The following is a 13517-nucleotide window of genomic DNA, read 5'->3' as shown; positions in this document are numbered from 1 at the left end:
GGTAAAAAAAAGCCAAATTAAAAATATTTAAAACTCCAAAGTATAAACATTGAATCAACAACAACATGACCAAAAATCTCCCTCTCAGTCATAAGCAGGAGAGAAAAAAGGTGCCTTTAAATTGGATTTTAAAATGTTCACATTGAATGCTCACTTCACTCTGCTGGCAGGGTGTTCCATTTTTGTTGTTCTCCATTTACGCTCAGCTCTTTTACAATCATATTTCAAATTCTGCACTGTCTCAGTCTTGCTCAAATGTGTCTTGTGTTGTCTTAGTTTTGATTGGAGCCATGACATCACAAACTTTTGCGTCAAACTCATCCAAGAGTTTATCAACTGTTCCAGTTGGTTTAATAAACTTATACGTAGCGACAGGAACTGTATGGATAATCGCCTCTTATTAATGATTAAAAGCTGATGCGTTGGCCGGGAATCGAACCCGGGTCAACTGCTTGGAAGGCAGCTATGCTCACCACTATACCACCAACACCTGATTTAGGTAAAAAAAAAGCCAAATTAAAAATATTTAAAACTCCAAAGTAAAAACATTAAAAATCCAAAGTAAAAACATTAAATCAACAACAACATGACCAAAAATCTCCCTCTCAGTCATAAGCAGGAGAGAAAAAAGGTGCCTTTAAATTGGATTTTAAAATGTTCACATTGAATATTCACTTCACTCTGCTGGCAGGGTGTTCCATTTTTGTTGTTCTCCATTTACGCTCAGCTCTTTTACAATCATATTTCAAATTCTGCACTGTCTCAGTCTTGCTCAAATGTGTCTTGTGTTCTCTTAGTTTTGATTGGAGCCATGACATCACAAACTTTTGCGTCAAACTCATCCAAGAGTTTATCAACTGTTCCAGTTGGTTTAATAAACTTATACGTAGCGACAGGAACTGTATGGATAATCGCCTCTTATTAATGATTAAAAGCTGATGCGTTGGCCAGGAATCGAACCCGGGTCAACTGCTTGGAAGGCAGCTATGCTCACCACTATACCACCAACACCTGATATTGGTAAAAAAAGCCAAATTAAAAATATTTAAAACTCCAAAGTAAAAACATTAAATCAACAACAACATGACCAAAAATCTCCCTCTCAGTCATAAGCAGGAGAGAAAAAAGGTGCCTTTAAATTGGATTTTAAAATGTTCACATTTAATGCTCACTTCACTCTGCTGGCAGGGTGTTCCATTTTTGTTGTTCTCCATTTACGCTCAGCTCTTTTACAATCATATTTCAAATTCTGCACTGTCTCAGTCTTGCTCAAATGTGTCTTGTGTTGTCTTAGTTTTGATTGGAGCCATGACATCACAAACTTTTGCGTCAAACTCATCCAAGAGTTTATCAACTGTTCCAGTTGGTTTAATAAACTTATACGTAGCGACAGGAACTGTATGGATAATCGCCTCTTATTAATGATTAAAAGCTGATGCGTTGGCCGGGAATCGAACCCAGGTCAACTGCTTGGAAGGCAGCTATGCTCACCACTATACCACCAACACCTGATATTGGTAAAAAAAGCCAAATTAAAAATATTTAAAACTCCAAAGTAAAAACATTAAAAATCCAAAGTAAAAACATTAAATCAACAACAACATGACCAAAAATCTCCCTCTCAGTCATAAGCAGGAGAGAAAAAAGGTGCCTTTAAATTGGATTTTAAAATGTTCACATTGAATATTCACTTCACTCTGCTGGCAGGGTGTTCCATTTTTGTTGTTCTCCATTTACGCTCAGCTCTTTTACAATCATATTTCAAATTCTGCACTGTCTCAGTCTTGCTCAAATGTGTCTTGTGTTGTCTTAGTTTTGATTGGAGCCATGACATCACAAACTTTTGCGTCAAACTCATCCAAGAGTTTATCAACTGTTCCAGTTGGTTTAATAAACTTATACGTAGCGACAGGAACTGTATGGATAATCGCCTCTTATTAATGATTAAAAGCTGATGCGTTGGCCGGGAATCGAACCCGGGTCAACTGCTTGGAAGGCAGCTATGCTCACCACTATACCACCAACACCTGATACTGGTAAAAAAAAGCCAAATTAAAAATATTTAAAACTCCAAAGTAAAAACATTAAAAATCCAAAGTAAAAACATTAAATCAACAACAACATGACCAAAAATCTCCCTCTCAGTCATAAGCAGGAGAGAAAAAAGGTGCCTTTAAATTGGATTTTAAAATGTTTACATTGAATATTCACTTCACTCTGCTGGCAGGGTGTTCCATTTTTGTTGTTCTCCATTTACGCTCAGCTCTTTTACAATCATATTTCAAATTCTGCACTGTCTCAGTCTTGCTCAAATGTGTCTTGTGTTCTCTTAGTTTTGATTGGAGCCATGACATCACAATCTTTTGCGTCAAACTCATCCAAGAGTTTATCAACTGTTCCAGTTGGTTTAATAAACTTATACGTAGCGACAGGAACTGTATGGATAATCGCCTCTTATTAATGATTAAAAGCTGATGCGTTGGCCGGGAATCGAACCCGGGTCAACTGCTTGGAAGGCAGCTATGCTCACCACTATACCACCAACACCTGATACTGGTAAAAAAAAGCCAAATTAAAAATATTTAAAACTCCAAAGTAAAAACATTAAATCAACAACAACATGACCAAAAATCTCCCTCTCAGTCATAAGCAGGAGAGAAAAAAGGTGCCTTTAAATTGGATTTTAAAATGTTCACATTGAATGCTCACTTCACTCTGCTGGCAGGGTGTTCCATTTTTGTTGTTCTCCATTTACGCTCAGCTCTTTTACAATCATATTTCAAATTCTGCACTGTCTCAGTCTTGCTCAAATGTGTCTTGTGTTGTCTTAGTTTTGATTGGAGCCATGACATCACAAACTTTTGCGTCAAACTCATCCAAGAGTTTATCAACTGTTCCAGTTGGTTTAATAAACTTATACGTAGCGACAGGAACTGTATGGATAATCGCCTCTTATTAATGATTAAAAGCTGATGCGTTGGCCGGGAATCGAACCCGGGTCAACTGCTTGGAAGGCAGCTATGCTCACCACTATACCACCAACACCTGATACTGGTAAAAAAAAGCCAAATTAAAAATATTTAAAACTCCAAAGTATAAACATTGAATCAACAACAACATGACCAAAAATCTCCCTCTCAGTCATAAGCAGGAGAGAAAAAAGGTGTCTTTAAATTGGATTTTAAAATGTTCACATTGAATGCTCTCTTCACTCTGCTGGCAGGGTGTTCCATTTTTGTTGTTCTCCATTTACGCTCAGCTCTTTTACAATCATATTTCAAATTCTGCACTGTCTCAGTCTTGCTCAAATGTGTCTTGTGTTGTCTTAGTTTTGATTGGAGCCATGACATCACAAACTTTTGCGTCAAACTCATCCAAGAGTTTATCAACTGTTCCAGTTGGTTTAATAAACTTATACGTAGCGACAGGAACTGTATGGATAATCGCCGCTTATTAATGATTAAAAGCTGATGCGTTGGCCGGGAATCGAACCCGGGTCAACTGCTTGGAAGGCAGCTATGCTCACCACTATACCACCAACACCTGATTTATGCAAAAAAAAGCCAAATTAAAAATATTTAAAACTCCAAAGTAAAAACATTAAAAATCCAAAGTAAAAACATTAAATCAACAACAACATGACCAAAAATCTCCCTCTCAGTCATAAGCAGGAGAGAAAAAAGGTGCCTTTAAATTGGATTTTAAAATGTTCACATTGAATATTCACTTCACTCTGCTGGCAGGGTGTTCCATTTTTGTTGTTCTCCATTTACGCTCAGCTCTTTTACAATCATATTTCAAATTCTGCACTGTCTCAGTCTTGCTCAAATGTGTCTTGTGTTGTCTTAGTTTTGATTGGAGCCATGACATCACAAACTTTTGCGTCAAACTCATCCAAGAGTTTATCAACTGTTCCAGTTGGTTTAATAAACTTATACGTAGCGACAGGAACTGTATGGATAATCGCCTCTTATTAATGATTAAAAGCTGATGCGTTGGCCGGGAATCGAACCCGGGTCAACTGCTTGGAAGGCAGCTATGCTCACCACTATACCACCAACACCTGATACTGGTAAAAAAAAGCCAAATTAAAAATATTTAAAACTCCAAAGTAAAAACATTAAAAATCCAAAGTAAAACCATTAAATCAACAACAACATGACCAAAAATCTCCCTCTCAGTCATAAGCAGGAGAGAAAAAAGGTGCCTTTAAATTGGATTTTAAAATGTTTACATTGAATATTCACTTCACTCTGCTGGCAGGGTGTTCCATTTTTGTTGTTCTCCATTTACGCTCAGCTCTTTTACAATCATATTTCAAATTCTGCACTGTCTCAGTCTTGCTCAAATGTGTCTTGTGTTCTCTTAGTTTTGATTGGAGCCATGACATCACAATCTTTTGCGTCAAACTCATCCAAGAGTTTATCAACTGTTCCAGTTGGTTTAATAAACTTATACGTAGCGACAGGAACTGTATGGATAATCGCCGCTTATTAATGATTAAAAGCTGATGCGTTGGCCGGGAATCGAACCCGGGTCAACTGCTTGGAAGGCAGCTATGCTCACCACTATACCACCAACACCTGATACTGGTAAAAAAAAGCCAAATTAAAAATATTTAAAACTCCAAAGTAAAAACATTAAAAATCCAAAGTAAAAACATTAAATCAACAACAACATGACCAAAAATCTCCCTCTCAGTCATAAGCAGGAGAGAAAAAAGGTGCCTTTAAATTGGATTTTAAAATGTTCACATTGAATATTCACTTCACTCTGCTGGCAGGGTGTTCCATTTTTGTTGTTCTCCATTTACGCTCAGCTCTTTTACAATCATATTTCAAATTCTGCACTGTCTCAGTCTTGCTCAAATGTGTCTTGTGTTCTCTTAGTTTTGATTGGAGCCATGACATCACAAACTTTTGCGTCAAACTCATCCAAGAGTTTATCAACTGTTCCAGTTGGTTTAATAAACTTATACGTAGCGACAGGAACTGTATGGATAATCGCCTCTTATTAATGATTAAAAGCTGATGCGTTGGCCGGGAATCGAACCCGGGTCAACTGCTGGAATGGAATGAATGAGTAATAACACACATTTTAAAGGTGCAATATGTAGAATTTTCAAATTTTAAATACGTCTTCAGTGTTAAAAAACATGCCCTTAGCTGTCATGCCATATGTGATTTGTTTATAAAGTGATCATATCTGATATTTCAATATGATATAATGATGATCTCTTTAAAGTTATTGGATTAAAATCAGTAAGCTGTTATTTGTACTGTTAAAAAGCCTATTTATCTTGTAATTACAGGGTACATATCTCTTTTCAAAACAATAGTGTCCATTGTGATCTTTTTAGTCTTAAAGTGTAAAAAGTCAACATTTCACTGTGTTTTCCTTTAAACAGTGTCAGAATAATCCTCTCTACTGTTCACCTTGATGCCATCTTTTGCTCCCTCCTGAAGATACGGTATGATGGAGTGGTTCCATAAGTCAATGAACCACTGCCTGAACTCATCGACTGACACGGGACATGACAGAAAGAAGCAGGGACCTGCAGGGGTCGAGATTGTAAAGTCATTCATCTTGTACAGATCTGAAACTCAACCTCAGCTGTAGCTCACCTATGAGGAAGTCTGAGGTGCTGTGTTTCTCCAGGAAAGCGTGCAGGTGGTACCAGAGCTCAGGGATCCAGTCGAGAACACAAAGGAGAGCCTGGTACGGAGCAGAGACCTGCTCCTGCTCCCGGTGCGCCTCTATAGCTTTTCGGTGCAGATACCTCCGCAGGAACCCGTTTGCAGGCTCTACATTGTTTGAGAACGTCACCATCCTGTGGTCAGACACCAGAAACGGTAGATTAAAGCAGCAGGTTCTAAAAACTGTGTGAAAACGTTACACATCACCCACCTAAAGCTGAGGTGTAGCCCATTGTTTGAAGTCATCCTAACCGGCTGATTGGTTGTTCCAAGAACATAAGGACTGAAACAATTAAAACACACAATAAAATATTTACAAGGAAAATTTTTAGATTTTTTATTGGTTAATTAATAAAGCTGAAGAAACTCACCATTTATGATATTTACAGGTGAGGGCTCCGTTAACAAGCTCAGTAATGGCTGATGAATTGGTAATGTCGTCTATTATAACAACCAATGGCAAGTCTCCTCCTATTTCTCTGTCCACCTGATTGGCTAGATTTAACAGATACATTTGCAGGTCCTGTAAAAAGACAAATCAATTTGAGGTAGATCCCATTAGTGGTGAATATTTCATCACACATCAGCCTCTACATCAGGGGCGTCAAACTCCTTTTAGTTCAGGGGCCAAATGTGGTGCAGCTTGATCTCAATCAGGCCACAGATTTTACACAAGTAATTTGAACAATATTGTGCTTTAGTTTGCACTTCTACGGATACATAAAATACATAATATGCAAGAAACCAACCATATCCCAGCAATAAATGATAGATATCAGTCCCAGTAGGATCTACACTTTAAATTTCCAATATTTTTTGACCAATTTCTATTTAATTAAGGGAAATAATATATAATAATTTGAGGAAAATGTAATCATTTTGTAAAAATGTTGCGTTTTTTAAACAGTGTAACATTAAAAATGACTGCAATCATGCAATATAAGCTCCGGGAAACCTGTGAACCCCTGCAAATATTGTTGAGTATCATTTACACAATGATTCATGTTTTCTGCGGGCCGAATTTGATGCTCCAAAGGGCCAGATTTGCCCCCTGGGCCATGAGTTTGACACAGGTGCTCTGCATGATTTAACATTGATGGTTTACCTTGTGTGACTGCCGGTGCATGTTGAAGGTGACAACGGGGGCGGAGCCAAGCAGACTGGGCTCGACCTCGAGTGAGTCCGTTCGGCTTCGCTCCAATAGGTAGTGAGCAAGGCGCTGAGCGAGGTACGTCTTCCCGGTACCGCTGGGTCCGGACAGAACCAGACGCCTGTGTTTCAGCAGCAGGCTGATGTAGTGCTGCATCAGGGGTTTGGGGACCAGGGTCTCAAACACCAACGAGTCAATAGACTTTTCTCTGATACCTACAAGAGTCATGCATGGAGGACAAAATGGTTAATTGGCATTTAGTTTGATGTATGATGAGAAGAATGTAGCAATAATCACAGACTTAAAATAAAGAACAAAACAAAACACACAAAGTATCCCATTTTGTCACCTGCTCACCTTTCAAAGTGACTGAAATTCTACAGGGGCCATTGCCAAGACATTGATGAGGCGATGTTTGGGGTTTCTCTCCTCCTAACATCTTTGGACAACCCTGAGGCAGCTGGTACATGAGCAAGGCATCACAGGTCAAACCCAGGCCGGAGGTCGGGTCTACTTGACTTAAGTAATCCTTAATGTAAAAGCAAAAAAAAAAGAAGAAAATCAGCAGTCATGATATAAAACGACCGAGCTATTAGTTTAAAGTCAGTTCATCTGTTTCGTGGATTCAACTGACCTTGAAGGTTTTGGCGATGAGCGAGTCAAGGCAGGTCCAGTCAGTGTTTGGGTTGATCGTGACTGAGCCCAGATTGAAGTCCTGCTGCTGTCTGCTTTCCTACACACACACACAAGAGAACAAACTGACGTTAGAAACAGCTAACTTCTACCAGGTTGCTCTAAAGCAGGGGTCTGCAACCTGCGGCTCTGGAGCCTCATGTGGCTCTTTGACTCTTATGCAATGGCTCCCGATAGCTTTAAGAAAAACTATTGAAATAAAGAGTTATTTTCTTACAGAGGCTATTAATGATTGACAAATAAAATTAAGATATAACAATTTGTTAACCTAAAATAAATCACATTGTGCAATGACTCTACAGGCCATCAACTTTCCTGCACCTGTGGTTAACCTTAAGTTTTAAATCCCTGGTAAGATAATTAAACCAACAGAAACACTATTCTGGAAGAAAATAGAGATTATAATTGTGTGGGAACAGATTCATTTAACCACCAATGTGCTGGTTAAATATGCATGCTTTATGTGTGGCAAGAAATTAGCAATTAGCATGTGTTGACCACATGATCATGCGTTATCAAATTCAACCTTCTTAATACATTAACTTGAAAATTTTTTTTTTCATATAACATTGTGTTCATGTACATTGAGATGCGTAAGAATTTCGACATGCAAGATTCTGTTTCTTGATGTCCATTTATTTTATTTTCTCTTAAACTGTTTTTAAGTTGCCATTAACATGATCAATAGAAATCAAATCAAATTAAATTAAACATTATTCTATTTAATTTTAACTGTATAGAATTTGATACACTGTATTGTCTTCATTGAGAAGGTATTTTTTTTGGCTCCAGGAGGACTTTAATCCAGGTGAGATGAGGCAAAATGGTTCCTTTTAGAGTAAATGTTGCAGACCCCTGCTCTAAAGAATATAAACATTGTCTGTTTACCTCAGCTTGATTTCTTAAACGAACAAACACCTGTGCACACCCTTCATCACACTGAGAGGACAGACTCAGCGTGTCGCCTCGGGAGGCCTCTGAAATAAAAACAGCACAACATGGAATCACTTTCCAATAAAAATCAAACATAAGTATGAGCGTAAGAGTTGTTTTAACGGAGAACGATTTCTGATGGATCTGCTTAAAATGACACCACCGGTAAATATTTCATAAATGAATTAGAATCTTATGAAAGTTATGATTCTGAGTATAAGAAATTCATACATAACATAAGCTTTGTTCTGCTCATGATTGTCATTTATCTTAATAACGTTGGCTTATAAGAGCCACCTACAGGTGAATTGAGATCATTTCGGTATTGTACACGACCACTGTGAATTTTTCCTATTGTAAACGGAAAGAAGCGAGGAAAAAGTTTTGCTTTGTTTTGAATAAACATGGTCGAAAGATGATGTCATAAAAATGTATTTAATCAGAAGGAACAAAGTGCAGATCTCTATCCAATCCATGGATCCTTTTGAAGCATGGCCCTCCCTTGTTTGGTTTACACCAGGGGTCACCAACCTTTCTGAAACTGTGAGCTACTTCAAAGCTACCAGTTTGATTTACACTTTTTAAATACTGCATTTTCACAGGCTTCACTTTAAATTAAGGGTAAGATAATAAGGAAAACTAGCAGTAACTTAAAAAGGTTGGAAATGTTTCAATGTGCATCACTTTTTGTTTTCTTACTGTAATTTATGCAATTGTTTCATTTTCATTACATTTCATAGGCAATCTTTATGTTCCTATTTTACTGTCAACTTTTTCAACTAATCATGTAGCATTTGTACATTTTAACAATTTTGTAATATTTTACAAAAATCCACAACTTCTTGCAATCTGTATGTAGCTTCTTTTTTTTTTTAAACAAAATCCCATCTGCAACACTTAAACAAATTCTCTTCTCTTCTCTTCTAATGGTCCATGCGGGCTACATGTTGGTGACCCCTGATTTACACTAAAGGTGGGTGTAAGAAAAAAAATTGATTCAGTAATATATCGCACGATTAGCGTATCGATTCAAAAAATGTCCAAATAGATTTTTTGTTTATATTTTTTAATGAAAAAAACATTGAACTGTGCTAACACCTGGTCACTAGGGGTCAGTAAACCACATCAGATGTTGTTAAATAACCTACTTGATGCAGTTTAGCTGGAAGTTGATTGTTTTTATAAAACATACTGGGCACTTTTATAGATGTATGTGGTTACTTACAAAAAAAAAAAAAAAAAGAGAATATAAAAACTTAACAGAATCAGTTAAACTTGTGAAAAATGTAATTTGACAGTTTGATAAACATATCACTTACTTGTTTTTTTATATAGGTGTTTGAATTACAGTTAGTTTATCATTTACTTATTCTTGCAAGTAAAAAAAATGAAATAAATTGTATTTCCTACCATTTTGTACTTGTAAAGGTGAAATTTGTAATTATTGATATCGCAATATATCGCAATGAATATCATATTGTTTAGTATCGGGATTAAACGGGATGAATCATATCATGGCATGCAATTTGCAAATTATATCATCAGATTCATGGCAATGCACACTCCTAGTTAATACTACCTTCAAACTTCTATTGATCTGGAACCTACTTAAAGGTGCAGTCTGCAACCTTATAAAAGTGACTTTTTGTCATATTTACTAAAGTTGTCACTATGTAAGGACAGCTTTACATGAAACTAGTAATTTGTGTGAAAAAAACAGGCTCATTGAGCCCCCCCGGGTGCTCCTGCAGCCTTTGGCAGATTGTCAGAATGCACCGCGACAGAGCAAAAAGAACCAATCAGAGCCAGGATTGTGTTTGATGGACTGTCTGACAGTTGTTGGTCACAGGCCCCGCCCCTTTCCCGGGCTGGAGCGCCATCTTTTTTACAGTGTATGGTGTGGAGGTGTAGAAGATGGAATTGGTGACTTTTCTGCTTGAAAGGTAATTACTGCTGCTTGATTTACATTATGTTTGATTTGTAATTGTTACACTAGAACTCTGTAGTGCATGTGTTGTTCATGTGTGCGCAGCTGCCTCCGTTTGGGCTGCTGTAAGTGACACTGTGTTGTTGTTGCTGCTGCTGAGGTTTGTGTACATTGAGAGAGCAAAGCGCTGCAGTAATATACTTTTAACAGAGCATGTTATATTACTGTGATGTTGCTGGGTTAACGTTAGTGTGTTAGCTCCTCTGAGGGAAGGGCTTTGGAAAGTTTGGAGGCAGGGCAAGAGAGTAGCGGGGAGAGAGGGATCTGAGAGTTGCGGACTGCACCTTTAATTAAGTAGTTACCTGGGTTTTTGCAGTCATTTAGGCTCAGGCTGAATGACTTGGTGAGCGACATGCTCAATGGTTGTCTGAGTGATGATCCAAGGAGGGAGGCCAGGCCTGAAGGCTGGGAAGTGGAGGATGTGGGACCAGAGCCTGTTTTTAAATGGTCATTTTCTACCTTCAGGTTCTCCACTGTAGACTATGGAGGGATTGAAAAAAACAGGACTGAAAGCAGTGGAAATCTCTCAGGGACAAAGATGAGCTGCAGCAGAGTTTCCTGTGGGCTAAACAAACCTGCATATTGTTCATGGCTTCTCGAAGCTGCTCCAGCTGGTGTGCAGAGTTTAAGGCCTCCAAACGGATATCTGTCAGCTCCCTCTCTTTCACCCAAAGCTCTGAACGCAAATCCGACACTGCCGTCTCCCCGCTGTCTCCTTCCTCTGTGGTTTCCATGATTCTGTAAAATCATAACGCTCACATCAGAAACTCACACCCTTTTATGAGTCAGGCTGCAAGAAGTTGAATTGTGCTCACGCAGAAGAAGTGGCAGAAGCAGAGGTCTTTAGTGGAGATGCCTGGTTCTCTCCTCCTTCTCCTTCTCCTTCTCCTTCTCCGCCTTCGTGAGACATTTTTGGGGAGTTGGGAGCTGAAGAATCCGGGGTGGCAATTTCCTCAATGTCTGAGTAGGTTTTGGAGCCTTTCTTGATGCTAAAGGCCTTGTTGAAGGAACTTCTCAGCTATAGAAAGGAAAAGACACATAATGCTTGCATTGACTCCATTATGTAGCCAAACGTGATCATAACCAAGAAGAATAAAAAAAATTGAACAATTAATTTATTTTGTAAGCTCAAGGTAAAGGAATAGTTAGCCATTTTGAAAGAATTGAGGACATTTACTCTAATCCAGTGAATTGTATGTTTTAAATGTGAATGAAGGCAGATTTTGTGCACAAATCCCAATCAATAGTTTCACTTTGTGCTGAGATTAACAGCAGTCGGCACTAAATCCACAATGTCATCATGATCACAAGTGTTGGCAATCCTTATTAGAAAATGATGAACTATTCCTTTAAGTTTGACTCATTTTGTGCGATTTGGTCAAGGAAGGTACTAAAACAAGACAAACGGATATAAGGTTACATGCCAGAGGTGGATGTACATAAAAAAAACAGGTATTTAATGTAAATGAGATGAAACATATTTTAAGGCAGCTTTTAACAAAATAAACATTCATCATTTCTGATTTCTGATTTGCTCCACAGCTTAATCCCAGTTATTTATTCAGGGTAAAGATGAAAACCTTTGTCCAATAAATCATGAAGAAGGTCAATCATCAGAGATGAAGATTACTTAAGGTTTAAAAAGGACCATCATGCTGTAAAAATGTCAACTTGTGTTAGCATGAACATAGTGGACTGTACTCACCTCAAAGACCTGAAACAGTGAAATAATAGCACAAAGGAGGGAGAGACGGTCACACTGGAGCCGTGCGGCTTTGTCATGTTCATGAGGAAGTGCAGCCAGACAGGAAGAAAAAAAAAATAGTCAACTTAGTCTTACCCAGCTCTTTTTCTTCTTCTTCTTAGCATCTTGATCCTTCAGGCTGCCCATGCTCGACATACTGGTCAGGCTGTTTAGGCTGGAGATGCTTTCACAAGAGTTTTGACGTCTCATGCGCAGGTCTTGGTAAAAAAAAGAAACAAATAAGTCCGTCTAAAGGCTTACAGATGTGGAGAGAGACAGAGAGGAGCTGTGCAGACCTTTTGTGCCGTCTGGGTTGTTTAGAGCTCCATGAATGACGGCTTGGGCTTCTTCATTTCGGGCCTTCAGAGCATCGATGGTGTCTCGCAGATCTGTCAGCTCAGAGTCCTGCACAGTTAAACCTTCATTTAGGCCAGTGGTTCACAACCTTTTATGGGATGTGACCCCATTTATATATCAGAAATTTATGGCAACGCCAAAGAAATGTTTTCCACAAGAAAAAGTTTTTGATCGCGTTTGTAGTTATACTGTGTTACAAATGCAAAGAAGCCAGGATTAGCGCACAAAGTGATGAGATGCGCCACCTTCAATTACAATTTAATTAAGTTATTTACATTTTATTTTAACTAGATTTATATTTGAGAAAATGAAAGTATATAATACAGTTGTTTGAGATTGTGTGTGGTTTTTATTATTTTGAAAAATGTAAATAATTTCTAAATATAATTTTAATCAGTATTTTTTATTTTTTTTTAATCAATTACAGCACATGATTTAGGGGATTGAATACAAAATATGGAAATCTTTCTTTTAGATATGATTTCTTTATGATTAAACACCTTCAATTAGTCCTTTTTGAGACAAAAAATGGCTTCATGTGAGCTAAAGCTGATACTCTAAATAAGGGGTCATCAACCAATGGCAACCAATGGCTCCAGAGCCACTTGTAGTTACCTTGCCCCTCCCCCATGGCTCAGTGACCAATCACAGTGCCCCTCTGACCATCAAGTACGTCATCAGGTTCATTTATTGTCTTAACATAGATGACGTGTCAAACTCAAGGCCCGGGGAACACATCTGGCCCTTTAAAGCTCCCAATTCAGCCCGTAGGAGAAAATGAAAATGAAAGCAAAAACATGACTCTGTGTAATGCTGTGTTCACACACAAAATGTCAGTTCGTCCAGATTACATAAAAGTCAATGGATAGATGCGTCACAGATGCAAAATCTTTCCTGTGAGGCGCTCTCGATTTTACGCATACCCGCACATTCGCAACAGTTGAAAACATTGAACTC

General features: G+C 38.2%; 1 protein-coding gene and 9 non-coding genes across 10 annotated transcripts in view; all 10 read right to left on the bottom strand.

Moving 5' to 3' along the window:
• Nucleotides 1–418: 418 nt before the first annotated feature.
• On the bottom strand, nt 419–490 carry trnag-ucc (transfer RNA glycine (anticodon UCC)). The gene has a single exon. It is a non-coding gene; the product is annotated as a tRNA-Gly (tRNA).
• A 449-nt stretch (nt 491–939) lies between these two features.
• trnag-ucc (transfer RNA glycine (anticodon UCC)) lies at nt 940–1011 on the bottom strand. Its single transcript has one exon. It is a non-coding gene; the product is annotated as a tRNA-Gly (tRNA).
• Nucleotides 1012–1436: 425 nt separating this feature from the next.
• On the bottom strand, nt 1437–1508 carry trnag-ucc (transfer RNA glycine (anticodon UCC)). Its single transcript has one exon. It is a non-coding gene; the product is annotated as a tRNA-Gly (tRNA).
• A 447-nt stretch (nt 1509–1955) lies between these two features.
• Nucleotides 1956–2027, bottom strand: trnag-ucc (transfer RNA glycine (anticodon UCC)). Its single transcript has one exon. It is a non-coding gene; the product is annotated as a tRNA-Gly (tRNA).
• A 448-nt stretch (nt 2028–2475) lies between these two features.
• Nucleotides 2476–2547, bottom strand: trnag-ucc (transfer RNA glycine (anticodon UCC)). The gene has a single exon. It is a non-coding gene; the product is annotated as a tRNA-Gly (tRNA).
• Nucleotides 2548–2973: 426 nt separating this feature from the next.
• Nucleotides 2974–3045, bottom strand: trnag-ucc (transfer RNA glycine (anticodon UCC)). Its single transcript has one exon. It is a non-coding gene; the product is annotated as a tRNA-Gly (tRNA).
• Nucleotides 3046–3471: 426 nt separating this feature from the next.
• Nucleotides 3472–3543, bottom strand: trnag-ucc (transfer RNA glycine (anticodon UCC)). The gene has a single exon. It is a non-coding gene; the product is annotated as a tRNA-Gly (tRNA).
• A 448-nt stretch (nt 3544–3991) lies between these two features.
• Nucleotides 3992–4063, bottom strand: trnag-ucc (transfer RNA glycine (anticodon UCC)). Its single transcript has one exon. It is a non-coding gene; the product is annotated as a tRNA-Gly (tRNA).
• A 448-nt stretch (nt 4064–4511) lies between these two features.
• On the bottom strand, nt 4512–4583 carry trnag-ucc (transfer RNA glycine (anticodon UCC)). Its single transcript has one exon. It is a non-coding gene; the product is annotated as a tRNA-Gly (tRNA).
• An 816-nt stretch (nt 4584–5399) lies between these two features.
• nav1a (neuron navigator 1a) overlaps nt 5400–13517 on the bottom strand; it is a 107131-nt gene continuing 99013 nt past the window's right edge. The window contains exons 22-35 of the mRNA XM_028452225.1: nt 12500–12608; nt 12300–12421; nt 12165–12173; nt 11275–11477; nt 11035–11197; nt 10762–10939; nt 8428–8516; nt 7481–7579; nt 7204–7375; nt 6802–7061; nt 6068–6219; nt 5908–5979; nt 5625–5830; nt 5400–5554 (exon numbers count right to left, since the gene is read on the bottom strand). Coding sequence (XP_028308026.1) covers nt 5400–5554; nt 5625–5830; nt 5908–5979; nt 6068–6219; nt 6802–7061; nt 7204–7375; nt 7481–7579; nt 8428–8516; nt 10762–10939; nt 11035–11197; nt 11275–11477; nt 12165–12173; nt 12300–12421; nt 12500–12608 — 1989 coding nt within the window. The remainder of the gene's footprint in view (nt 5555–5624; nt 5831–5907; nt 5980–6067; nt 6220–6801; nt 7062–7203; nt 7376–7480; nt 7580–8427; nt 8517–10761; nt 10940–11034; nt 11198–11274; nt 11478–12164; nt 12174–12299; nt 12422–12499; nt 12609–13517) is intronic.

Source organism: Gouania willdenowi, chromosome 7, assembly GCF_900634775.1.
Source record: "Gouania willdenowi chromosome 7, fGouWil2.1, whole genome shotgun sequence".
In the NCBI taxonomy this organism is placed as follows: domain Eukaryota; kingdom Metazoa; phylum Chordata; class Actinopteri; order Blenniiformes; family Gobiesocidae; genus Gouania; species Gouania willdenowi.
This window is presented reverse-complemented; position numbering and strand designations above follow the sequence as displayed.